This window comes from Leucoraja erinacea, chromosome 7 (genome assembly GCF_028641065.1).
Source record: "Leucoraja erinacea ecotype New England chromosome 7, Leri_hhj_1, whole genome shotgun sequence".
NCBI classification, from domain to species: Eukaryota; Metazoa; Chordata; class Chondrichthyes; order Rajiformes; family Rajidae; genus Leucoraja; species Leucoraja erinaceus.
In genome coordinates this window covers 40,432,183-40,459,385 of record NC_073383.1, presented here as the reverse complement: position 1 = coordinate 40,459,385, position 27,203 = coordinate 40,432,183, and the positions used below count along the sequence as shown (strand labels likewise).

General features: G+C 41.6%; 1 protein-coding gene across 2 annotated transcripts in view; it reads left to right on the top strand.

Moving 5' to 3' along the window:
• Window positions 1–27,203, top strand: part of pard3bb (par-3 family cell polarity regulator beta b) — a 1,003,167-nt gene that overhangs the window by 359,724 nt on the left and 616,240 nt on the right. For both annotated transcript variants that reach the window (XM_055638338.1, XM_055638337.1), the window contains exon 4: window positions 24,044–24,168. In XM_055638338.1, coding sequence (XP_055494313.1) covers window positions 24,044–24,168 — 125 coding nt within the window. The remainder of the gene's footprint in view (window positions 1–24,043; window positions 24,169–27,203) is intronic.

Genomic DNA, 27,203 nt, shown 5'->3' with positions numbered 1-27,203 from the left:
TCAGTTCTGATGTTAGCTTTGTGGACCCTTTGTCTGAAGGGTTCAAATGTTTCTTGTGTTAATACTATATGGACTGACCAGAACACTGTCGTGACTTCATCAATCTTAGATCTGTGTTCAATAGCAATAATAACAAACAATTATATTGCACCGTTAACATAGTAAAACATCCCAAAGTGTCTTGCAGGAGCCTGATCTGATAAAACCTGACACTCCCTCTCAAGGGGATGTTGAATGCATAAATACTTGATCAGAAGATTGGGTTTTAAGCAGCATTTTAAGAGAGAAGGGAAAGGGAATTTTATCGGGCAGGAATGCCAGAGGGTTAACTTAGCTAGAGGCAAGCCACCAGGATTGGATCAAAGGAGCTGCGTTCAACAGCAGATTTGGAGGATCTCGTAGGTGTCAGAATGAAGGGTGAGTGGTAGGTTTGTTGGCAGAAGGGAGCGGGAGGCATTGCTGCAGCTCTAAGAATCTTGGTTGCTATTGAACAGTATGTAATAGATCGCTATGTTGGATGATAGTGAACTGTTATCTGCACAACCTACAGGGCAGCAGTCTGTGAGTATAAATTCACGGGTTCTTCAGCACTTGTATGAGAGAGAATCTCAAGCCCATTCTCACATCCATTTTGGTGCATGTTTTGACACCTACATTATATCCCACTTGAAAATATGTTACTGCATTGCAGTGACTTTACAGAGCCTTTGAGCAACATTAGGTATTTCCTGGTAAAATGCAATAGTATTCTTTGTTTAAGAAGGAACTGCAGATGATGGAACAATCGAAGGTAGACAAAAATGCTGGAGAAACTCAGCAGGTGAGGCAGCATCCATGGAGCGAAGGAATGGGTGATGTTTCGGGTCGAGACCCTTCTTCAGACTGAGAGAATGGGGGGGGGGGGGGCGCGGGAAGAAGAAAGGAAGAGGCGGAGACAGTGGGATGTGGGAGAGCTGGGAAGGGGAGGGGAAAGAGGGAGAAAACAAAGACTACCTGAAATTGGAGAAGTCAATGTTCACACTGCTGGGGTGTAAACTACCCAAGCAAAATATGAGGTGTTGCTCCTCCAATTTATGGTGGGACTCACTCTGTGCACAGAGGAGGCTCAGGACAGAAAGGTCGGATTCGGAATGGGAGGGCGAGTTGAAGTGCTGAGCCACAGGGAGATCAGGTTGGTTATTGCGAACTGAGCGGAGGTGTTGGGCGAAGCGATCGCCAAGCCAACGCTTGGTCTCACCGATGCAGAGCAGCTGACACCTAGAGCAGCGAATGCAATAGATGAGGTTGGAGGAGCTGCAGTTGAACCTCTGCCGCACCTGGAAAGACTGCTTAGGTCCTTGGATGGAGTCAAGGGGGGAGGTAAAGCGATAAGTGTAGCATTCTCTGCGGAGCGGTCTCTGCGGAAAGCCAACAGGGCAGGAGATGGGAAGATGTGGCCAGTGGTGGCAAAAATGTCGGAGGATTATCTGTTGTATGTGACGGCTGGTGGGGTGGAAGGTGAGAACAGGAGGGACTCAGCCCTTATTACTAGGGGATGGGAAGTGAGAGCAGAATTACGGGGTATAGAAGAGACCCTGGTGAGAGCCTCATCTATAGTTGAAGAATAGTATTCTTTGTTATGTCTTTACACTTCTGCATTTGGACTTTCTCCTGGAAAAAAGTGAAACTTATTTTTCGACAAGATCTTTTATTATTATCATCATCTTCTTCGTCTTTTTGTGTCCATCTTGTTACAAATGTTGACCTCGCTGTCATTGTCTGTCCTGAAAAGGACGCAAGCTTCCGGCGACAATCAGTGGAAGCCATCACTTGTCACAGTAGATGATGGTTTTTCAGAATTAGCTCAGGATACTTCCAGTTTCCAGCCCCGCGACGTGGACACTTCTGCTTTGGGGCCTTTTATTATCATGACAATTTGCCTGTCCAAAGAGTGGGGGGAAACAAGGATAGTAGTATCTAGGCAACTGACCAATGGCATGTTCACCTCTAGGTAAGGAAGACATTTGAGTGGTTAAATCTCAATTCAAATTCCAAGGACACGGATTGCTTCACCAGCAGAGGGAGTAACTTGGTGAAGATGGGCATTTAATTGAACTGATAAAAAGTGATGGATCAATCATATTATTAGTCGTACATTGCAAACCACTGTGGTGGGAAATAAGTGAAATTGAAATGGGGTTACAGTAAAATTGAAAACAATATTTTAATTGATGAAAAATAATCAGGAAAATATTTGGGGAAGGAGAGCATTAATTGTGATACATGTATTCACGTTTGATAAGTTTGAACGAGAAAAGAAAGAGCAATTTTTATTCTAAGCTTTGGGGGAAAAGAGAAAATCACTGGGAAGTCTTTGCTATTCATTAGGGGAGATTGTCCTCTTTGGCGGTTGTGATTACAATTTAAACCATTGGACTGCAACACTGAAGATAATGTTGTTTTGGGGTTCTTGCTGAGATAATGGTTCAACCAATGAAAGACATCATTTGTTTTCTTTGGTGCTTTCATTAGTCTTTTCTGGAATGTGTGTCACTGGCTTCAAGAGTGGCAGTACATCACAGACCTTTGTTTCCTTGATCAAAAGGAAGAGGACCTGCGCAAGTAGCCTTGTGAAAAAAAAGTCTCCTCTCTCTTCTAGGCATGGCTCAAACAAGAAGTTAGTTGAGTCAAAAAACAACGCATTTGTTTTGTGTCTTACTAACTTGATTGAGTTTTTTGAGGAGGTGACGAAGGATATCGATGAGGGTAGGGTGGTGAACGTTGTCTATGTGGATTTTAGTAAGGCATTTGAGAAAGTCCCCTATGGTAGGCTGATCTAGATTTAATAATGGCTGGGTCATATGGATTCAGAACTGGCTTACTGATAGAAGGTAGAGGGTTGTGGTGAAAGAACAATACTCAAGCTGTAGTTCTGCAGGGATCTGTGCTGGGACTTCTGTTTGTGATATATATAAATGGACATAAACTTAAACAGGTTGCTTAGGAAGTTTGCAGATGACACCGAGATTGCTGGGGTCGAGGACTGTGTGGAAGGCTGTCAAGGTATACAACGAGATATAGATCAGCTCGAGAGCCCTGGTGTATCAACACATATTTATCCCTTGACTATCATGACCAATATCTTGTGTTGGAAGGAACTGCAGATGCTGGTTTACTCCGAAGATACAAAATGCTGGATTAACTCAGCGGGACAGACCCGAAACGCCATCCACTCGTTCTCTCCAGAGATGCTGTCTGTCCCACTGAGTTACTCCAGCATGTTATGTCTATGACCAATATCTTGTTCTTTACTGTTTCTTAGATTTTGTTGTGCACTAATTGCAATTTTGTTGTATTTGCTATTTTCAAGCAGTGAAAGCACTGCAAAAGCAGTACTTTGACTGTCAAGTGCTTTGGAATGCCCTGTGGTGCTGAAAGTCAATAAGTGGTGCATGTGTCTTTATATTATGGGAAATGTCATAGAACACCACTATACAAAAACTGCAGAATTCCTCCGAGATCCTCCAAGTCAAGCCTTTGGAATGCTGTCGCTACTGCATCAAGAACCCCTGATCGTGTTCAGATTCTTGTGTGGTTGAGTGTGTTGTGATTTCCATGGAAGCTACAAAATGCTGACCACACAGTGGACTGGAGCCATGCCAGTATGCGAGTACTTGGATCTATGCAGAATCTCCAAATAAATTATTGCAATCATGCCAAGAATCACAACGACCAAGATATAAGCAAATATATAAAGAAAGGGCCCTCAGTCATGACAGATACAAAGCACTTAACTAAATAGCACCATCAACATCTTGCTTTGGCTGGTGCTCAGGAAGAAAACTGAAGCTTCCAATTGGGTATCTTTAACTGTTGGCAGCAAACATTGCAGCACATTTCTAAACATGAATCATTTTCATTGAGTTTTTTTCCAAAAACATGTTGGTTTCAGAAGAGCTTCTTAAAAAAAATAATCATTCAGTCCAGTAAGTGGCTGTTTTGTTCATTTTGTATGTAGTTGCACATTGAAAGAGCTATCAAAGTAGTCACACTCCCTCATGTCCCAGAGCCTTTCTCCGTCTCAAATATATATCCAGTTCATTTTTGAATCCACTACCTCCACCATTTCAAGCAGCAGATTCTAGATCTACAAACCTGTGCCAATTAAAAAAAATAAAGATTCTCATCTCTCTGGCTTTTTTTTTTTTTAGCAATTATCTGTTTTTTGTCTCTAATGCAAAAGGAAGCAGTTTCTTGTTCTAGTTTTTTTCTCAACTTGTGGGATACTTTCATTTCTCTCACCAGTCAGCCTAATCGCCTCTGAACTAAACTATCAATTTAGTTCTAATTATGAGCCATTTTGCACTTGAACTTCCTGACCATGAAAAGTGAGGTTAAAATGTATACCTTAATTTTAATAATGTAGTTGTTAGATTACCTTATACTGGTCACTAGTGTTAGAGATAAAGAGTGGTTCCTTTTGGGTCTCTCCCAATTTTCACTTTCAGCAACAAAGAAGATAAAATATTAGAGATGGATTTGAAAATCCTAATGTATTATTTGGACTATTGTGCTGGCTAGTTGTTTTGCATAGGGTGCTTAAAATCCGTATGATTTGGAAACTGTAATGAACTATAATGAAAAATGCATATTCCCTTTGATGTGTGAGAAGGTTTTCACATTTCTTCATACCCGTGCAGTATGCTGTTGTTATATCCAGTTTGCCTCATCCATCTGCCTGTGCTGCCTTCCTTCATTCTAGATAGCAGAGAGCAAAACTGAAACGATCAAGACATGAAACATAACAATAAAGAAGACGGGAAACACTCAGTTAACTGGGTCTTGGCCTCAGTGCTGGTGTGAGGCCTGTAGCTGTTTCGCTGAAGTATGCTGAGTTATTCCAGCTAATTTATTTTTAAGTTGATAAATATATCAAAGGGAATGCAAACATGATTCCCAACTCTCGTTGGTCATTGTCCCTGGAGATATCATCAGATGACCCCCTCCTCCCACTTCCAATTGCTCTCTCCGTCAAAATGTTTCCCCATGTTTCCCTTGATTATATTTTTTGCAGCATTTTCAAAAGTGTTTGAAGAAAATGTTTCGAATGTGTTTTTTAAACACCTGTTATTCTTCTCCCGGGGTTCTTCCCAACAGTGTTCAGGAAATTGATCTTTAATTCCAGATCCAGGGGGATGGCATCCTGAGGTGAAAGAGGGAAAGCAATGAAGTGGGTGTAATCAAGGTCTGGTTCTGATCACTACAGTGAAGTGATTGGTCACGTCTTTGGGGAAATAGTAAATATGTTGAAGTGATTGAGGTTGAGCTTGGAGCTAAAGCTAGTATCTGCAGGGCACCACGTGTGGTTTTATTGGTCTGCTTTCATCTGACCTGCTATGTGTGCACAATTATAAAGAAAATAAACACCAATGTGTAATGTTGACACCAAACCCTGTGACTTGTGACATGTTAAGGAAAAGGTCATGCAAACCCAACTCTGTTGATTGGCTGCAATATTCCAACCAGCTTCATTGAACTAGATTGAATTTCAGAATTGCTCAACTAAATTATTTCCACTCCCCTCCCCTTCCTACCATCTTCTTGGCCTACTATTCCACGGGAGAGCGGTTGAAATGACCCAGACTCGTGTTGTCCCATGCAGGAAGCTAGGGTTTATTTACTGTTATTTTTCCATTGATAGATTAGTAAGAATATCTCTTCCATGATATGTTACTCGGTGTCGTCCTACTTCATAACGCCACAACTTCCTTGCAACATAGCAAGGCTGTGCCACTAAAAAGTTGTGAATGTGAAAGTGCCAGAGTTTATACCAACCCACATAATTATAACAACATTGCCTCGTTGTTATCATCAGACTAGTTGTGGGAACGTGCTGTGCAAAGAAATTGGCTGCTGTTGAGACCATATTTCAAAAGTTATTTAAAATCAGCTGCCCAGTATCAACAATAATGAATCCCTGAGTATTTTTCATCAGAAAGCCTGAAGGCAGAGTTGCATTTCCCAGCACCTTTCATGATAGCCAGTAGTCCATAGAGATTTGTACAAATGAAGGTGACGTGTACGAGGTAATTGAGAGCTTCGTGATTCTCTGGAGCTGTATCCAAGTGTGATCTACTAACCCCAGGACGGAACGAGAGAGTGCAAAAGTTAATTAAATCTGTGTCATTTGGAGACAGAGCTCAGCCTTGAGTCAGTGAAAAGGCACAATTCTGCTTTGAGAGAAGCTAATTTTGTGGAACTTATCTGCGCTTTAGTCAGAGTTCATCAGTTTCTGTATGTCAAGGGTTGCAACACTGATAAATAATTACAATGCATTACAGCATTTTGACATCTGCTGGTGTTTATAGTGTCATTGTGCAACAGGGCATTCTTATGTTGTGGGGACCTCTTGGCTTGACACATCGATGAAAGGTCAGAAAGTTGATATGACCCCTGACCCTTACTGAAGGCCTTTATCTGTTTTGATCTCTGTAAACAACCAGGAGGAAGGACAGACAGAGGCAGGCAATTGGAGACTTTTAAAGAAAAATCAATTAGTGAAATAGCTCAATGTTTGAAGCTGTTCTTGCTGTCAATGGAAGAAACCAGCAAGCGGAAAATGTTATCTCCTTTAGTGGAAACTATTGCAGAGAAAGATATCATTTGCAATGGGGAAAAAACTTGTCTAAATCTTGAATGGCAAAAGGCCCCAGTGTTCAGTACAGTTTGTATCTTGAAGGATTTTTGATTGCATCTCTTTCTTACCACCTAGTGATAGTGAACTTTAATTTCCCTGAACATGTAGCACCATGCTAGCTGTGCTGTGCTTGTAGAATCTTGTAGTGAGAAATGATGTTAAACCTTTAAGGCGCAACTTACTCACTTGTGCTTCTTGAAACATAAACTCTGCAAACCTTGATTTCAAAATCCTTAAATGATTTTGAACATAAGAAGCATTGATGTCTATTTGAAAAAGTTATTCTGGTAATCAAATTTGTCTCTTGTGCTTACTGAACCCTTTGCCAGTCAAAAGAGTTTCTCCTTTCACATAAAAACATAATCTTAAACAGCTCTATTCAACCTTTCCTTTATCTCTGGTGAAAAGAAAACAATCCCTCTTTCTGAAGTCCCTGCACATAATTGGTTCCTTTCCATCATTAGTTTATTACTACTTTTATGTTTCAGTGTGAAATTCTACACTTATTTATCTATCTTTGGAAATAACAAGATTATTGTTATTTTCATTAAATATTTTAACAAAAATGTCAGATAACTTTACATTTGAAAAACTCCTTAGTTCAAATTGCTCCAAAGCCTCACCTCTTCCTATACCAGCAATCTCCAATGACTCCAACAAACCTTCGCAATCTCTACACCTCTTATTGTAGCTATTCCAGTTTTCATTGCGTTGAGCTAGCTGGGCTCCAGTCTCTGGAATTCTCTCTGGAAATGTCTCCCAACTCTGCCTCTCACTCACTCTCTTTCTCATTCTTTTGAGGATATGAATCGCATGCAGGCAAATCAAATCAGTGTAGATTAGCAAAAACTTTGGCATGACCATGGTGAGCTGAAGAGCCTGTTTCTGTGCTGTATGACCATTACTCTATGATTTTTTTCTGTTTCTTTCTTTCTCATTCTCTGTTGTTGTATGTTAGAACATTTTCATTAAACCAGCCCTGTGTAGAATCTGCTGGCATATGCCCAAACCTCAATGCCAGGATGTCAGGTGCACAAACACCAATTAGACCCTGAAAAGCTTGATGTACATGCACAGTGACCTTTTACTTGAGACTCTGCATCAAATCCAAAGATTTGCCAAATTTGTTTAAGAAGCAAATTAAACTCTACTGCCTCAGTCAAACTGTGTTACCTGCTCCAATACCTTACGCACACAGTCAACAGTTATCCCGTAATCAGACATAGATAATAAAAAATTATGCAACCATAACCGTTCAGGGGCAAATTAGCTGCTGAAATCATCCTAAAAACATTTCATCAATTTTAAAAGTATACTAGACCACGTGCAGACCCGTTGGGTCCGGTGCAGATCCGGTGCAGCCCCCAACGCACCCATTCCCTACCCGTAGCCCCCAAGGGAGGCGTGGTCCTCCAACTCAAGACAAACATAATATTCCAGCACTCTCTTGCCTCCCTCAGCAATGGGCTTTAAAATAAATTCCAATTCCACTTGCCCTGCGTGTTGCAATAGCAATACGCCCTCCCCCTCCTGTGAGGTGAAAAGTTCAGAGTGTTCCTGTGTCGCAACTGGTATCGAAGTGTGTTGGAAGTTGGCAGGAATGATTTTAATGAAAAATGTGAATCGGAATATGTCTGCTCCCCAAATGGTGTGGGCTCTCAACGCAATATTCCACCACTCAGCCATTCCCCCAATGCAACTTAACCCATTCCCGAACGTAAGATTCCGGCACTCCCCTGCCTCCCTCAGCAGTGGACTTTAAAAAAAATTCCAACTGCAATACCAATTGGCCCTTCCCCTCCTATTGAAAGATCCCATTGATGTGAAAAGTTCAGAGTGCTTCTGTCTTGCAACTTTGTATCGAAGTGTGTTGGAAGTTGGGAGGAAGGATTTTAACAGTAAAAATCTTGTTTAAGCTGGCATTTTAAAAACTTTAATCACGAATAACTTGTGAAATATAGGATGAAATCTTCAGTGAAGCTGGTCACTGCTAGCCGAGCCATTGTGATGTCATCAGTTGAAGCTGGTCATTTTAAATTCAAAGTCTTTTGATTTTTTTAAACTTTAATCAATAATGTAGAGAAATAAAGCATAAAATGTTCAATGAAGGTGTTCTCTGCCTAAAGGGGAAACATGTGAATCAGAATATGTAAAAATGTAATCGTTACCGTGTAGTGTTTTTGCGAAGATGTAAAGACAACCACGTATACCCACACATATACAGACACATATACACACATACATGGTGAGCCTTTTAATAAGTACTAGTCCAAGTGGGTCCCGTTGGGTTTTGTTCCCTCAACACATGGTTGCGGGGGGGGGAGGGGGGGGGCGCGGCGGCCTGTGGCATCACACACACACACACACACACTGACCACCCCCACACACCAACCCTCCCTAGATATTATATTAATATTATTTTTTTCGCTTGTTTTCCTCATCCTCCGCCCTATCCACTCACGCATAACCCCCAACTGCGCAGGCGGGAGGGGGTGAGGGGGCAGAGAGGGAGGGAGGTAGAGGGAGGGAAGTAGAGAGGGAGGGGAGGGGGTAAAGTGAATAACCCGGGGGGTGTTTGCTGCTTTTTTGAGCTGGGGTTGCCGATTCTTCTCTGCGTTGGCTGTGGCACGGAGAAGAAGCGACAAGCCCAGCTCAATTCCTGCCAGGCCAACCAACAGGCCTCACCGTTTAGGTGTAGATGCCTCCTTGATGGCTGCGTAAAACCCTGCCGGGGCGTCGTGGCAGCAGGTTGGGGGTGAGGGGGGGGAGGGGTCGGGGGGGTGTTGGCTGCCTTTTTGAGCTGGGGTTGCCGCTTCTTCTGGGCGCTGGCTGTGCGGAGAAGCAGCAACCCAGCAACTCGGCAGCACCCACCTGGGTCCTAGAGCAGCGCCATGGCCTGGAACTCAGCCTGGTTCTCGTACTCATCCCAGCCTTGGCTGTAGACTGCAGCCGTTAGTTCGGTCACCGCAGTCTTCAGTCTAGGGCCCGATTTCATCTCCGGGCTCATCCTTTGTTCCATCGGCGGTGTATTTTTCGGTGGTGCTGTTGTGAAGATACCTGCAATGTTGGGAAATGACAATGTTGATAAAGAATTTAGTTTGCCTGCCGAACCGCTCTCTAAAGCTCAGCACCTTGAGTCCTGACAACATCCTCGTAAATCCTCTCTACAATGTTGCTAGCTTAATGGCGTCTTTCCTGCAGCAGAGTGACTCAAATTGAACATGATATTCCATTTGTGACTTCACAAATGACTTGTACAAACTGTAAAATAAGGTTGAAACAAGGAACTGCAGATGCTGGAGTAAGTCAGCTGGTATATTTTTGGGTGCAGAAGTGTTCTCAAACTTAAAATGTAAAATAGTAAAGTTGGTTGTAATCCCTTGTACTCTAGCAAGTGGTTGTGGTACATCAGAGCCAATAATTTAATTGCAAAAATGAAGTACTTGCCATTGCTTTAAATTAAATACTTTACACCTAAATGGAGCAGACATCCACTTTATGTCTTGCACAGTTTGAACCTTGCAAGTCATGGAGTGATGGGATATTCACACTGATAGAAAAAGTTGCACAAAAACACTGATTTTTAATGCATTTTTGTTATTTCACTTCAATGAAAAAGAGAGATGGGGAAGCATGTCGGATTTTACAAAAGACTATGTTATTTGTGACAATATAGAGATTATGTTTTTTTTTCCGATGCTTTGAGCAATTTTGTATTTTTATCTTCTCTCTTTTATTTTTCAATATTGTGTTATACTGATGTCTCTAGTTGATTCATTCATAGACTGCTGCTGTAGTTGTATCGGCTGTCCTTTTAAGAGTGATAGTGTTGATGTACCCTGCAGTTTTTCCTTTCACTACTGCTGCATCTGCCCCAACCATCCGACTTTGATTGAGTTATTGGCTGTTTCACTATGGAAAGACTGTGGAGAAAGATCTCATTTCTTTTTCTTACCCCTCCTCCCACCCTTTCCATGATTATACTGATCTTCCATTGAGGCATCATCTTTTAAACCACAGACTTATTTATGCATTTGTAAATTCTGAAGCGTTTCACTGATCATTTGCAGTGCTTAAATCAAATAAATTTCACAGCATGTAATTATTACGCCAGATTCTGGAACTGTCACAAAAATTGGAACAACTTTATATTTGCTTTGAAATAAACATTAAGATGATTCTCATCTTATTCTTAATTATTATTTGGTTTATCGGCCTACTCCCAATGTTTAAGAAAGAAATGTGTGTGCTTAATACAGTGAGAGAATAGCTTTGGCATGAGGGAATTAATCAGCTTTTATCCATCTTTAGATTTCCTGTTTCACCACCAAATGCTCTTGGGCAAGGGGGTAATGCATCTGGTCAACTGTAATTACATTGTAAGTAAAACGTCTCCATTCTGTGCTCATTTCAGTCTCCCGGCATTAGCTCATTTACCAAAACAACAACTTCTGCTGTCACTCCAGAAATCTGCAAACAGAATTTAGGCAATTTCTTAAGTATAGTACATAGTGAGTACTATCTGATTTGACCTCTTTCAGAGCAGATGTTTAACAGAAAACACGTCCTGTCTCAATTGGATTCATAAGATCCTCCACCGCTCTTCTAATAGCTCTGAAGTTATTTCCATTGTCCTGGATAATACTCTATCCTTAAACAGCACCATCAAAAACAGAATGATGATTATCACATTGCTACTTTTTGGGGGCTTATTATAAACAATTGAGTAATGAATTCCCCCACAGCACTGACTGCTCTTCAAAGTTATTTCACTGGCGTTAATATTCTGAACACCTTAGGTTTTGAAGGGCACCACATAAACCAAAGATCTTTCTTTGCTTGAGTAAATAGTCAGCGTCATACCGTCCAGAAACGGGCTCTTTTGCCCAACTTGTTCATGCTGACCAAATTGCCCCATCTAAGCTAGTCCAATCCATGCTGTTAAAGCATCTTGGGTTCCTATTCAGTCTTTCCCATCTCATCTTAAACCTATGTCCTCTAGTTCATGATTCCTCTACCCTGGGAAAAAAGGCTCCATTCATTCGCCCTATCTATTCCCCTCATGGTATTATACATCTCTATAAGATCACACATCAGTCTTCTGTGCTGCAAGTAATAAAGCCCTAGCCTTCCTAACCTTTCCCAATGCTTATGGCCCTCGAGCCTTGGCAACATCCTTATAAATCCTCATCTGTATTCTTTCCTGCTTAAATTGATGAAATAGTCTTTCATTTGGCTACTTTGAAATTTAATATTTTTGGTAGTCTGAATAGTCTGAAACTTGTTGGTCTTCCAGTGTACGAGATGTCTGGCTGTTGCCACCTGGAACATTCCAGGCTGCAGGAGTGTGTAAAGGGACACACTGACGCTCCGTGTAGCCACTGCAAAGACACTGTGGGGAAGGCCCCGTAGTCCAGGGTCATGATGCCACTGAGCAGCTGGCTCTGTGTAACAGCTTCTCAAATACATACTGTGCACATTTAACGAGGAAACTCTGGTGGCATTTGGTGCATTGTAAATAGATTTTATTGGTTTGTTGGCAGAATGAATGTAAAGAAAGACATACCAATCGTTTTGTACTCTATATCTTTTTATGAATAACGTTTATTTTTGAAATAAAAAAACTTTTAGTTTGTAGATGCCAGGAGGAATAAGGGGAGGGAATAAATCAGATATACTACCTTCGCTTGGCTGCATTCCTAATTTGAGCACAGTTGCCTCAAAGAGATCCTAAACAGAGACCAGATTCCCCCTACACCGGAAATTGAATCAAACTGGGGATTTGTTTCTTGTCTCCTAATAGCCTGCTGAAAAGTGGCAGCTGCTGTCTCACAGGAGCAGTTCACCTGCACTCCCAGCCACTCTGGCTACATAACCCAGCAGTGCCCATTGTGTGCTGCACAAAATATAGTGTGATGGAATACATTAAGTCTAACTTCTGGGGCCATTTGGCATGTTCTATTTTCTGTTTTTTTATGTTCTTGTAAAAACTTTGAAAAGTTTGTTTTGTTGGGTCTTATTTTTCCCTTGGGTTTCTTGCATACATATCTTGTGGATTACTTTAATTTTCCATAGACTCCAGGGTGATCCTTGGAGGATTGAAACCTTTTTTGGGGCTCTCACAAGTGTGAAGACATGAGAATAATTGTAAGCATCAGAAGGTAATGATGGAGTGTGAATCTGTCTAGTTCTTTCTCGAGTGACTTCATGAGAATAATGGAGGGGTATTTAAGTTGTATAACTTTAGTTTTTACAGCTTTGAAAACAATTGTTCTGTAATCAGACTAATTTTCTACATGATACATTTGAATCTTCTTCAGCAAGCCGGGTTTACTGCTAATAACCTTTTATTGTGACAGTCTGACCTCAATGGTTCAAGTGCAACATCAGTAGAATTGAAAGAATGCATGCATTTGTAGAAATAATAATAGTAATAATAATAATAACAATAATAATAATAATAATATATTTTATTGTCATTGCACATAAGTGCAACGAGATTTGGTATGCAGCTTCCATCTGATGTTATAACTTAAATAACTAATAAAATTTTGATTTAGATACCCGAGAACAAGGTTTGTAAAAAGAACATTACAACAGTAAAATAGTCAAAACAGTTCAAACAGACTAAAGTGCAGCTGTGTCTGTGCGACGTGACCATCCGAGGGAGACAGTCCATTGGGGGTGGGGGGCACTCAGCAGGGCCGGTTCAGAGCCGCCCCTCTATAGCTCTGGGAATGAAGCTGTTCCTGAGTCTGGAGGTTCGGGCATAGAAGGCCTTGTAACGTCTGCCGGTTGGCACATTGTCGCTATGCCTCAGATCCTTGCATAAGTTGGTGGCTGTTTGCTGCAGTTGTGGTTATAAACATGGTCATTGGTTCTTATAGAACAGTACCTTATTGTCACCACTGTCTTTGTCCTGCTTAGGTCTTGCTCCTACTCACCCTCTGTCCAACAAGCATCACATCTTCACTCTCTCCCATAGATTGGCTGTTTATGTAATATTGGTTATTTATTTCAAGGTTGCCACCCCTATGCGGATTGCGCCACATGACTAACTACGCTCTGGGTTTTAGATAAGAAGTTCATGATGAGTCATAGAGTCTTACAGCATGGAAACAGACCCTTTAGCCAAACGCTGGCATGCCGATCAAGATGCCCCATCTAAAGTGGTCTAATTTGCCCACAATTTGCCCATATCCCTCTCAGCTTTTCCTGTCCATGTATCTGTCCAAGTATCATTTAAATGTTGTTACACTATCTGTTTCAGCTGCCTTATTTGGCGGCTCGCTCCATTTTCTCACCACCCTCATATTAATCCAGCAACATTGGAAATTGTGGATATTTATCTTTGGAATCAATAACTAGAGGTAAGGTATGGATCTGCGCCACACAAGGGCCAAGCAACGACCATCTCCAACAAGAGGAGCGTCTCATCATCCAGACAAGATCATTACAGATTTCCCTTTCATCAACATCTCAGGGCTCATCATTGATCAAATAATCAACATACACCGTAGCTGAAGGAGCAGATCTGAGGCTGGGTATCCTGTAGCGAGTGACTCACCACCACGACTTCCCAAAGCCTGTCCACCATCTACAAGGAGCAAGTTGGGAGAATATGGAGTATTCTCCACTTGGATGAGTGCAGCTTCAGTCATATTCAAGCCGCTTCAGTAATACTCAAGATGCTGAATATCACCTGGTAAATTGGCAATAGATTTTCTACTTTAAACCTTGGTTTCTTCCATTTATGGCTCTGTACAAAAAGATGTTGCAGATGCTCTCCCAGGTCCTCCACCAACACCTCCAAAACGTGAAAAGGCCATCATCAAGAAGTGTAAGGCACCATCACTGGCAGGATACCTTCCAAGTAACACAGCAACCTGACTTGAAAATTGCTGGGTCGTCTCCTGTGTGCCTACTGCAGTAGTTCATGGATTCATGACCGATTTGAGGGATTTAGAGAAGGGTAATAAATGCTGGTTTTGCTTGATCAATAGAAAACTAAAAATTGTTATGACACAGAAGGAGCCCTTGGAGTTTTTGTTGGATTTTGGTAGACCAGTTTTTCAGTCCTATTAGCTAAAATATTGGAAATAAGTCATTTGCTGCTCCTAGAAATGGCACCACCTCTTACAATGACTTAGGTGAGCAGACGGGTTTCTTGGTTTGACTTCACACATTTAGCAATACCACACCTGCCTGGAGCTGAAATGCTTGAAATATTCAGCGTCAGGCTTCATCTGTGAGGAGCGAAACAGTGAATGTTTCTGCTTGGTGACCTTTCATCAGAAATGATTGCTCAGCACCGCACTGGAATATTAGCCCAGATTTTATTCTAGTGGTGGGGAGGGGGGAGGGGTAAGCCCAAAGATACTAGAGCAGAGCAAGATAGACCACTCCTGCAAAATCCAATGGACTGACGTGTATTACGCAACGGAGCGTAACTTCCGCCATTTCAGTAAACCCGACCCAACTTCAGTTTTGCCTCTCACAGTATCATCAACGTTGCGGGGGAACAGTTTGTGTTTACTATGTTTATAGTATATTTGCTTGGACACTATGTAATATTATGTTTATTATAATACTTATAATACTATGTTTATAGTATCTTTGCTTGGAGGAGAGAGAGAGGGGGTGGGTGGGTCGGGGAGAGGTGGGCAGACGGAGAGACTGAAATGAAACAGGGAGAGATAAAGTAGCGAGCGAGCGAGCGAGAGAGAGGGGACAATGTGGGGTTTCACACTAGAGGCCGAGAGGAGGGACCAAAAAAAAGATGATTTATGTGGTCTTTGGTAAAAATAATTGCAATATAAAGACGCCATGACCAAAGCAAAGATACTAGAGCGGAGACGGAAGCAGGTTATGGAAATGGCGCTAAAGATTACCCATGACCCGCTACGGCTTTTTCGACGAGTGGACGATCTTGCTCCTCTCTGGTATCTTTGGGTAAGCCTTCTTACTCAAGAGGTACAAGAGCTGTCACTAGGTCAAAGCTAGGAAAAAAATTGGAGGTGAAGAATGAATTTGACCAGAGGAAGCAAGGCTCCACAGTTCATTTTAATGTCTAATAATATATCTACTGACCTTTTATTTGGGTTCAGAACAGCAATTAAATGTAGGAGTATGAGATCAGTATTAGATCTTTCTTGGTCATTATGGGCAGATTCAAATTGAACCAGAATTTCTCATTTTAAATGTAGACACTAACAAGCAGTAGCAGGTGGGAGAGGAGTTGTAAATTGTACTTGAAGGAATTGGATGACGTGAAACCATTTTTAAGCCTTGTCCGCCTAAACCCGAGACACTCTCACTAATTTGAAACTATTGTCTGATCTTCCTCTACACTTCCATCTGCGCAGTTATGTCCCAATTAATCGCTCATCCTCCACCTTTTTATGAAGGTGCTATTGTATTACAGAGGGATTGGAGCTGAACCCAATCCTTCCCACATGTATATAATTATTGCCAGTATGAAATACTCAAGAGTAGGTGTCATCTCTTTTGTCCCTCCCTTTTGCCACTCTCCATTCATAATTTTCCCATTGGTTGTTGCGATCAATGGGGAAACCTTTAGTAAAACGGGGGTAATGTGGCACAGATAACTTTTTGCAAATGTGCTGACCATGTGCGATTATATTATTTTATCTTGTTTAAGAGAATCTATAATACAAGTTGTTATAGAAACATAGAAAAATAGGTGCAGTAGGCCATTCGGCCCTTCGAGCCAGCACTACCATTCAATATGGTCATAACTGATCATCTAAAATCAGTACCCTGTTCCTGCTTTTTCCCCATATCCTTTGAAAACTTTAGCCCTAAGAGCTAAATCTAACTCACTCTTGTTCTAAGTATGTCAGAGGGACCATTTTAATACATTTTATCATTAATAAAATTCCACATAATTGTAAACCATTCAGTCTCTCTTCTCTCATCTCTTACTGATGGTTATGATGTACATTTAGAGCCAAGAAATTCTGCTTAAATTTTAATTTGGCAAAAATGACCGAGGAAGAACTCCCAATGTCCTGAAACTACTTGCAGGACATTGCCAGCTACTTGCAGCACCACTCTCAATGAGATTCTCAGAAGATACCCCATTAGGCAACAACATGAACTGCAGAGCCTTACTTCTTATGTTCAAAGATGGACACAAAATGCTGGAGTAACTCAGCGGGTCGGGCAGCATCACATGGAGAAAATGGATAGAAAATATTTAAAAATTAGAAAGAGGAGAAAATGTCTCCAGAGATTCTGCCTGACCCGCTGAGTTATTCCAGGATTTTGTGTCTTTGGTATGAACCAGCATCTGCAGTTCCATTTTTTCTCATACTTATGTTGAAATTCTGGTCTAAATCTTAGGAACCTACCCAATAATTTTCTGTGAGCCTCTTCACCACACAGACTGCAGCAGTTTGAGAAGACAGTTCATCACTACCTTTTCAACAGTTGGGATGGGCAATAAATACAGGCAATGAAAGTGGTTCCCATGTTCTGTAAATGACTAATAAAATAAAAATACCTCTGGTATCATTAGTCTGTTTCTTTTTTGTTGCAGCAAATATCTAACAGTCTGATTTCAGATGTGACGAGCAATAAAATATTTTAAAATTCATTACATATTGAGGGATTTTAAAATGTTCCCTAAACGTAGATGACAGAAACTTGTATGTCTCTGTCTAATTAAAATGTCTCTGGTTTGAAACATCCTCTTTCAAGAATTTACGGGGCCAGGTTTAGCCAACCCTCTGCAGATATGAAACTTACTCCCAATTCCCCAGTTTCAGAGTGCAACTGGTGATGGAGCATGTGTATTTGATATGAGTAGATGCAGAGTAATAACCTGGGTATGAAAAGACCCTGCATTTACATTGCATCTCTCGCCATCTTTTCAAAAGTTTCTCACAAGGAAATTGGTATTTTTGATGTAACAGGAGCAGGAACAGCAAGGTGAAAATGATAACAACTGGATAAATATTAGCCAAAATATTGGGAGAGCATCCCGGCTCTTTGTGTTAGTAGAATAGAATATTTTCCCCACAGGAAGGCAATTAACATTGCCTTTGAAGAGACACCACCAGTACTTTTACAGTAATGGGTTGTGCACATCAGTCTGCCATTTCTTTCCCACTCTGCAGTGGGAATTGGTGCTGTGACCATCTAATAAGATGTGATGATGCTAACTGCTAAACCATGACAGACAATCAACTGATCTACTATAAAACTCCTGACGCCCACAGTTCTCCAGACTACACTTCCTCCCACCCTGCCTCTTGCAAAGACACAATTCCCAACTCTCAATTCCTCTGTCCTCATCTGCTCCCAAGTTGAGATTCAATTCTAGGACACTCGAGATGTCCTCTTTCTGTAGTAAATGTGGTTTTCGCCCTTCTGTCATAGATGGATCCCTCACCCGGGTCTCCTCTGTGTCCTGTTGTTCTGCTCTTGCTCCCTCTCCTCCTAGACAGAACAAGGACAGAGTTCTCCTGAAGCCCACCATTCATCCCACCAACCTCCATATCCAACACATCATACTCCAACATTTCCGCAACCTTTTATCATGATCCCACTATCTTCCCCTCTCTGCCCCTTTACACCACCTGCAGAGACCGCTTCCTCCACAGCTCCATGGTTCACTCGTCCCTTCCCATCCAAACGACCCTCTCCCCAGGTATTTTACCCTATAACCACAGGAGATGTCCCTATACCTTAGCCCTCGCCTCCATCCAGGGGCCCCAGCAGTCCATCCAGGTGAGACAGTGGTGCATATGCACCTCCTCTAACGGGGTGGGGGATTGCAACCTTCACGTGGCCCACCCCGTTTCAATGAATGCAATCAACCTGGCGTGCACAATCAAATAAGATCAAATAGAACAAGTTATCCTACAACTTTAGGCTGTGCACGCCACATGCAAGAAGAAGACCTCCTCTAACTTAATCTACTGCATCCAGTGTTCTTGATGTACCCCCCTGTACATTAGCAAGACCAAGCATAGACCTGACAACTGACAACGCTGAACATTCGGTCTGCCAAGGCTTACTTGATCTACAGGTCCTCTAACCTCTAACTAACCTTCCCCTTCCTTCCCTTTTCCCCTCCCGTGGAATCCCACCTATCTCCCCTCTATCCCCGCCCCAACCCTCTGCTACTTTCTTCCCCCTGGCTTCACAATCCGCTACACTTCAAACCTGTATCACACCTGTTGTTCTGATCTCTGGCCTTTGTTACAACCATCTCTAATTAATAAATCCTCCTGATCTGTGTCAGCCTATTACCTGCCATGCTTTGTCCTGCCTCTCCCCTTTTCCAGCTTTCTTTAGTTCCCAGTACAATCAGCCTGAAGAAGAGTTTCGAAGTGAAACATCATCTATCCATGTTCTTCCTGACCTGCTGAGTTACTCCAACACTTTGTGTCCTTTTGTAAACCATGGCTTAGTTCACAAAGTCCCACAAAACTATTGTTATACTTGATTCATGGATTTTCCCTTTGGGAGAGCATCCTTTGATTGAAAAGCTATTTTTTGAAGAAAGGTGATGCATTTGCATCCACTCCCTACACACTTGGGGCAATTAACAGAAGCCAATTAAGCTACAAGCCCACATGTCTTTTGGATGTGTGGGGAAACCGGAGCACCAGGAGGAAATCCACGTGGTCAAAGGGAGAACATGCAAACTCCACACAGATAGCACTCAAGGTCAGGATCAAATCCGTGTCTCGGGCGATGTGAGGCTTCACCAACTGCCCACTTTTTTTCAGTCTTTTGTTTCTTCCTGAGCATGTTCAATCAGATTACTGGCTATCAGAGGTGTTCTCTGTTTATTGCGTGCTAAGACTGTTAAAATTGTGGATAACAATCTTACAGCGATGTGGCTAATTGATGTAGGAAGTTAGCAGCTATTTTACCTTGGGAATGTAGTTGATGACATTCACCTCTCCCAAAGACAGACATTTAAATTTGAAAACAGATTGCCAAGTTTGACTCGGAGGATAAGAAAGTTATGATGAGATTGTGTTTGCCTTTGCACTTTTGTTTCTGTGGGCATCTCTGTGGTAATGTGCTTAGTATCTGACCCATCCAATCTTGACTCATCTAGAATGAGGACCTCTTATCTACAGCCTATGTTAATTTCCTTCGCAGAATAATAAACCCAGTCTGTTATTTTATTAATAAAATAAACAATCTGTTCTCAATGTCATGATCATAAATCTCATAACTTTGATTTCCCAACGTTACTTGATTTGTCCTTCAACCCATGAGATTCCCTGTTATAAATATTTGTCTTGTTTATTGGAAGGATTCTGGTAAAACACCAACTCCTTGTCATTGGTGCATAGAACTAGATGGCAAGGACTTGTTCTGAAACCAGCATTACGTGTTACCAATAGAACGTGAGACTTGTGTGCCATTATATTGGAAATTAGATAGTATATTTTGATTGGACGAGGAATTTAATCAAGGCATGGAAAGGAGTCAATACACCAATCAGACATGATTTCAGGGAATGGTACAAGGGGCTGGAAGAAGTTATTTAATTGGATGTGAAGTGCTTCAGACTGCCCTGAATTTGGTGGGATCAATGTAAATTTGTCCTTTATTGCCCTTGAAGTGATTGTTAATCGTATTTGGATTTGTGTAAACACCGCTTATTATTCTACTTGATTCATGTCCTGCACACTGCACACCCAGGCTTGAATATTGCTCAGACACCTTGCTCTCAATCAGATCACAGCACCATTGTAGAAGTGCATATTTTCCCCATAAATACAAAATAAACAATAAGCCACAGGGCATCATAGTAATTCAATCTTGATATTGATATTAGTTCGCTCCATAGATGCTGCCTCACCCGCTGAGTTTCTCCAACATTTTTATCTACCTTTGATTTTTCCAGCATCTGCGTTTTCTTCTTAAACATTTGATCTACTCCACTTTGATATGGATATTGGTTTATTATTGTCAGTGAAAAAAATGCTTGCATGTTATTCAGTCAAATCATATCAAATGTGTGAGTATAAGCAAGCTATACACAAGTACACAGGTAATGCAAAGTGAAAAATACCAGTGGGCAGAATATTGCGTTACCACATTATAATGTTACAGTTGCAGTGAAAGTGCAGATTCTTAAAAGGTGCACGGATCACAATGACTCTCGTGCTATGTGATATTCTACCTGATGGAGATGAGGAAATGACCAGGGTGTAAATGGTCCTTGATTATGCTGTGTGAACTGCAGATGGAAGGGGAGGCTGCTCTCTTGCAATGGACTGGAAGTAGAAATGCATTCCAGAGTATTTTCTCGAAGGCTAATTAGACAAAAATGTGTGTTGACAACAACATTACATGTATGATGAGAAAGGCTGAGTCACTGAAATAGATTTTAGGGAGAGTTTTGAACGAAGGAGGTGGAGCCAAGCGCGTGTTTAATTGTCATATGTTACAACAAATCTTACTTGCTGTACACAAATAATATTTAACAAAAAAAACAATTAATTAATAACCTAACACTTGGACTGAACACAATGAAGGTGCACTTATCAATGGTGGACAGAAAGAGTGTCTAAAAGGCTAAATTTTGACGAGGGAAATATTCTGGGGTGTAAATCATTGATTCCTTGGGGTTAATCAACTTTCAAGCTCACCATCTTCTCTAGTACTACTGTTAGATTAATGCTTAGTTCCTTTCCTCATTATTGTTTAAGGCACATTCCTGCCGCACTCCAGGCTTTGACTGCATTGCCCTGTGGGACCGTCTCCCCTTGCAGTATCCAAAAAGGATAGTCTCTCCGAGATTGGCACTGACTCGGAGGCCTCCTGCACTCCATGCTTCCTCTTTCAGATCAATCTGAAGGACACTCATCCTTCTCTGCAAGGCTGCATACTCTCTCCTCTCCTTTACTCTCTCTACACCAACGACTGCTCCTCCACAGACTCCTCTGTCAAGCTTCTCAAGTTTGCAGATGACACAACCCTGATTGGACTGATTCAGGATGAGGAGGAATCTGCCTACATACAGGAAGTGACACAGCTGGTGTCCTGTTGCCGTTGTAACAACCTGGAGCTCAAAGCTCTTAAGACAGTGGAATTGATAGTAGACTTTAGGAGAGCTCCCCCTCCCCTCCTCCCACTCACCATCAACAACACCACAGTCATATCTGTGGAGTCTTATGTTCCTTGGAACCATCATCTCCAAGGACGTGAAATGGGGGGCCACCATCAACTCCACAGTCAAAAAGGCACAACGGAGGATGTACTTCCTGCGGCAGCTGAGGAAGCACAATCTACCACAGGCAATGATGGTCCAATTCTATACGGCCATCGTAGAGTCTGTCCTCACTTTCTCCATCATGGTCTGGTTTGACTCAGCCACCAAGCACGACATCCGGAGACTGCAGCGAATCATCCGATCAGCTGAGAAGGTTATTGGCTGCAACCTTCCCCCCATTGACGAACTGTACACTGCAAGGGCCAGAAAGTGAGCGAGTAAGATCATCTCTGACCCCTCTCATCCTGGCCACAAACTCTTTGAAGCACTTCCCTCAGGAAGGCGACTATGGACTGTCAAAGCTGCCGCAGCCAGACATAAAAACTGCTTTTTTCCACAAGTAGTAGCTCTACTCAATAACCAAAAATCTGTAGCCTCCTTTTGCTCTGGTATTTTATTTAATTCACATGTTTAATCAATAATGTTTTATTACTAATGTTTAATGTTTTACGTGTCTTTCTTAATTGTTACTGTATGTCATGTTGTCACTTTCGAGCAGAGCACCAAGGCAAATTCCTTGTATGTGTACACACTTGGCCAATAAACATTCATTCATTCATACTTGAGCTGCAGTGTCATCAACTCCCTAAACATGATATCCATGTAGTTCTGAGTTTCTTGGCTGCACCATAGTGGCTCCAGCCACCAGTTCATGTAGTTGGAGACCCTTCCTCCACATGTGGTTGGCTGGAACAAGGTCTCCATGACCTTGCACCTGGTGCAGCTTCTGCAGCCCATTCAACCTACCATTGAATGCCTACCATTCCTTGGTGGTGATAATGGTTTTGAAGAAGAATACGATTTACCTGAAGATATAAAACTATTTTCAGTGACCACGAACATGGCTGGATTAGGGAAATGTAAAACAAAATGGTGAGCTTTTTAGCGGGAAGGAATGGACCAGGATGGGGGCATCAATGCGAATTTGAGGACAAACGAGAAAGTCAAGAGTGTTTCATTGTCATATGTATTAGGATCTGAACAATTAAATTCTTACTTGCTGCAGCTTTACAGGCACATTCAACAACACAACAAATAAATATGCAATAAATTATAAAAGCAACAAATGGGCAACAAACTATGAATATGCTATAATAAGAACTAGAGTGAGTTAATGTACTCTGCTAGGAATGTGTATTGGGGGAATGCGGGAAGTATGATTTGGTTAATTTTGGGCTGAGAAAGAAGATGAGTGACGTGCTTGTTGATGCATGGGGTCTAGAGATGGAATAGAGGTGATCATTGCTAAACAGGAGAAATATTAATGGTATATCTTTCCATTATCATGTTAAATAGTATGCATCCAAAGATGTACAGGTTTGTAGGTTAATTGGCTTGGTAAATGTAAAAATTGTCCCTAGTGGGTATAGCATAGTGTTAATGTGTGGGGATCGCTGGTCGGCGTGGATCTGGTGGGCCGAAAGGGCCTGTTTCCCCTCTGTATCTCTAAACTAAACTAAAATCTGTTGATTTATAAATTACCGGTTCTGTGGCAGATGCTCTGTGCTCCTCTGTTCAAGGGAGTGAACATAGAGGGTTAATAATAACAGGAAGGAAATCTCCATGTGATTTAATATAGTTGCATCAGGTTCAATAATGGTGACCAAACAATCGTGTGCCCGAGCTATGTTGATCAATTTATTTTTGTGAATGGGTTGGGGTGTGACAAAGCCACTGTAGCCAATTTTAATATCCCCTGACCCTTTGTCCTGCATTTGATTGTGGTGGTTTAACTTACTTTGCTATCTTTGTGACTCAAACCAACCCTGGTGATATGTTTATTTACCAAACCAAGGGAGGGATCCCTTGAATTAAGTCTAAAATGTTATACCATCCTTGTACTGTATGTTGGAATTAAGGCTTATACTGTATCTTGCTTCTAATGTTTTTGGTTATCTTGATTTATCTGTGCTTGATAAAACCAAATTACCTAACATGCTACGAATAAGCCAAAGAAAATGTAAATGGTTTGAATATTTTAAGAATAAAAGCTAATTATGTTTTTTTTAATATAGTGAAAAGAAGCATTCATTAGTCTTAATAAGATGAGTTATTGTAACTTTTGCAATTCCCTGCTGATGTAAGTCTGTTCTCCACAGGCACGCCACTCCTCGTACGGCGAAGCAGTGACCCACATCTCGTACCACCCGCTCAGTTCCAGCAAGATGCATCTCAACCTGATGATCCCAATAACAGGAACCTGATTGTGAAGCCAATCATAACAGTAAGCATAGCATAGCTGTTGGGGGAAGGGGGGAGGTGGGAGTGGGTGTGGAGATTCATGTATTGATGTTAAGAACTAAGGATCCAGTTAACCTTTAGCAGGCAGGAGTTAATGGACACCATGGAGAACGTTAATGAGAGTCATGTTTGCAACCCTCTTGGGCATAGCAGGATCATTTTTCAGTTCAAAGTTGCCTTGTTTGCTAAGAGAACATCTTGAACTGAAGAATTGCAAAGTTTTATTCTTTTTCTGATGCCAGAAAGTGTAATTCAAATATTAGGCACTAATGTAATTGTGTTCTTAAAAACTGGGGAAAAAAATGAGTTCTTGACTATTTAATATGGACCTCAAAGAAAATTGGTTAAAAATTATTTACACTTCAAATGTAATGGTATTAAACTAATTGCTATTTAACAGATTTAATGTTGGTTTGGTTTGTGTGCTGCTCTCTCACACTTTTAGAATGAGGCAGTAAATGGAAAGTCCCGGAAAGTTTTGCTGAACAGAGAGATCTAAAGATACTGGTGCATGGCTTCCTAATAGTGGTGAGCCAGCTGGGCAGTGTGGTGAAGAAGGCATTTGGCACGCTTCTCTACACTAGGAACTGTATTGAATATAAACGCTGGGATATCATAATGCAGCTGTACAAGTTATTGGTGAGATCACACTAGGACTACTGTGTGCAGTTCTGATCAGGCAGTTGTAAGAGGGATATCATTAAGATCGAAAGGGTGCAGAAGAGATTCATCAGGATATTACCTGGGCTTGCGGGCTTGAGTTATTGTCCCACTGACTTCAGTGTCTGTTTCTAGACAGACACAATGTGTTTCCAGTTAAGGAGTGGCTGTCTTCACGCTAAACCTCCACTTGCCTTCTGTTCTAAAAGTAAGTTTGCTCTGACCCTCTCTTCCATACAACAACACCTACTTCCTCTATGCTCCACTGTGATATTAGCATGGGGGACAACCGGTGGAGGGTTTATGGCATGAACTTGAGGTGACCACTGTAGATTGACCAAGTATTACTGTTACTGGGTTTTACTTTAAGATGAATAGATAGAAGAGCCCCAGAGAGTGTTGCAGAATGGAGAGATCTGCAGAATGGAGAGATCTTGAATACAAACCCTTCTTGAATACATGTGGTTCTCTAAAGGTGGTGCGTCAGGTGGACTGTGCGCTGAAGAAGGCATTTGGCACACTTCCCTTCATTGCAAAGGATATTGAGTGCAAAAGTTAGGTTAACATGATGCAGCTGTACGTCGTTGGTGAGACGACACTTGGAGTACTATGTGCAGCCCTGGTCACCCAGCTATAGAGCTGGCGGCCTTGCTCGAGACTGACTTTGAGCCCCACGGCGGGGCCGTGGACTTACCATTGGAGCCTGCGATCCCTTGCTTGGGATCAATGCCCCAACTGCGGCCTGCAGATTTCAACATCGAGGAGCTCGCAGTCTCGGGTAGAGACTGACATCGGGAAGCTCCAAAGTCGCAGGAGGTTCGACCAGCCCCGACCCGGGGTCTGATTGACCGACGCGGGGGAGCCGAGATCCCCCCGATGAGGAAGCTTGATTGCCCCGACGTGGTGGGCCCGACCGCCGGCTACGGGAGCCAAGATTGCCCTGTCAACTCAAGGCCCCCTAGCGCGGGAGAACAAAGAAGCGAAGAGATTGAACTTTTTTTTGTCTTTCATCACCGTGAGGAATGTGGAGGAGTCACTGTGGTGTTAAAATGTCTTGTTGCTTTTTATTGGTATGACTGTATGGCAAATCAAATTCTTCGTCATGTTGCAGAACATACTTGGCTAATAAAGTATGATTATGATTATTATAGGAAGGATGTAATTAAGTTTAAAAGGATGCACCAAAAATGACAGTTATTTACTATGTCTGTTCGGGACACATCTCCCAAGCCTGTAACATCTAGCAGTAATTCAGAGAAGGACAGCAGGACCATGAGAACAACTCTATGTCAAGTATTCGCTTCGCTTCGCTTCGCTCCATAGATGCTGCTGCACCCGCTGAGTTTCTCCAGCTTTTTTGTGTACCTTCGATTCTCCAGCATCTGCAGTTCCTTCTTAAACTCTATGTCAAGTATTCCTCTGTCATGCACAACCCTGACTTGGACATACATCTCCTTTCTTTTATTATTACCATATGTTGGAAGTTTTAGGATCTTGTGACAGCAACTATAAAGAATATTGCTGCATGTATAAATCAATGTTGTATGTGACTTAAACATGATGTTGTGGGGGTGGAATTGGTGTGTTGTGGGCTGCAGGATCTGTTCCTGTGCTGTACAGTTCTATGTTTGTGAGATGTTATTACAAACAGCCATGGTACATGTTGCGGTCAAGATCTGTCTTGATAGAAAAGGTGACTTAAAATGTTCATTGTTTTCAAATCACTCCGTGACTTTATTCCCACCACATCTTTGTAATCTCCTTTCACCCCACAAAATACATGACATCTTAACTCTTCCCTAGCAATATCTTCTGAAGTGCTCTGTAAATATGCCTTCTTTTCCTGGTTATGGACAAACAAGAGTTCATGTACTTCCATATTATGAAGTTAGTTGGTATCCTTCTAGACATTCAAGTATGTTTTTTTCTTGCTTGGATGCTGGGAGGTACAAGCAACAATTCTAGCCTTGCTAATTTACCTCCACCTGCCACCTCTCGCTATGTGATGTTTAAGTCTTGCCGAGAACTTGGTTTGCATATGCAGTTGAACAAACAAGCATAATAAAAGATGTCTCTTCCCATTCTTGGGAGCTGTGATTTAATAAGGCTCAAAATTGCCAAATTTTCAGGAAATTAATTTGCAAATATTGCTGTAATTGGCAGTGATTTTAAGGTAATATTTACATCTCAAATTAAATTAATTACATACCACAAAGCTTATTTCCTTAAAATTTGTGATATTGTTTGAGTTATTTATATATTCTTTCTGTGTTAATACATGTAAAAAAAATCTCTTTTACTGTTGCCGCATTGAAAATAGTATGTTTAAAATAACTTTCCCAAAATTCATATTCAAAG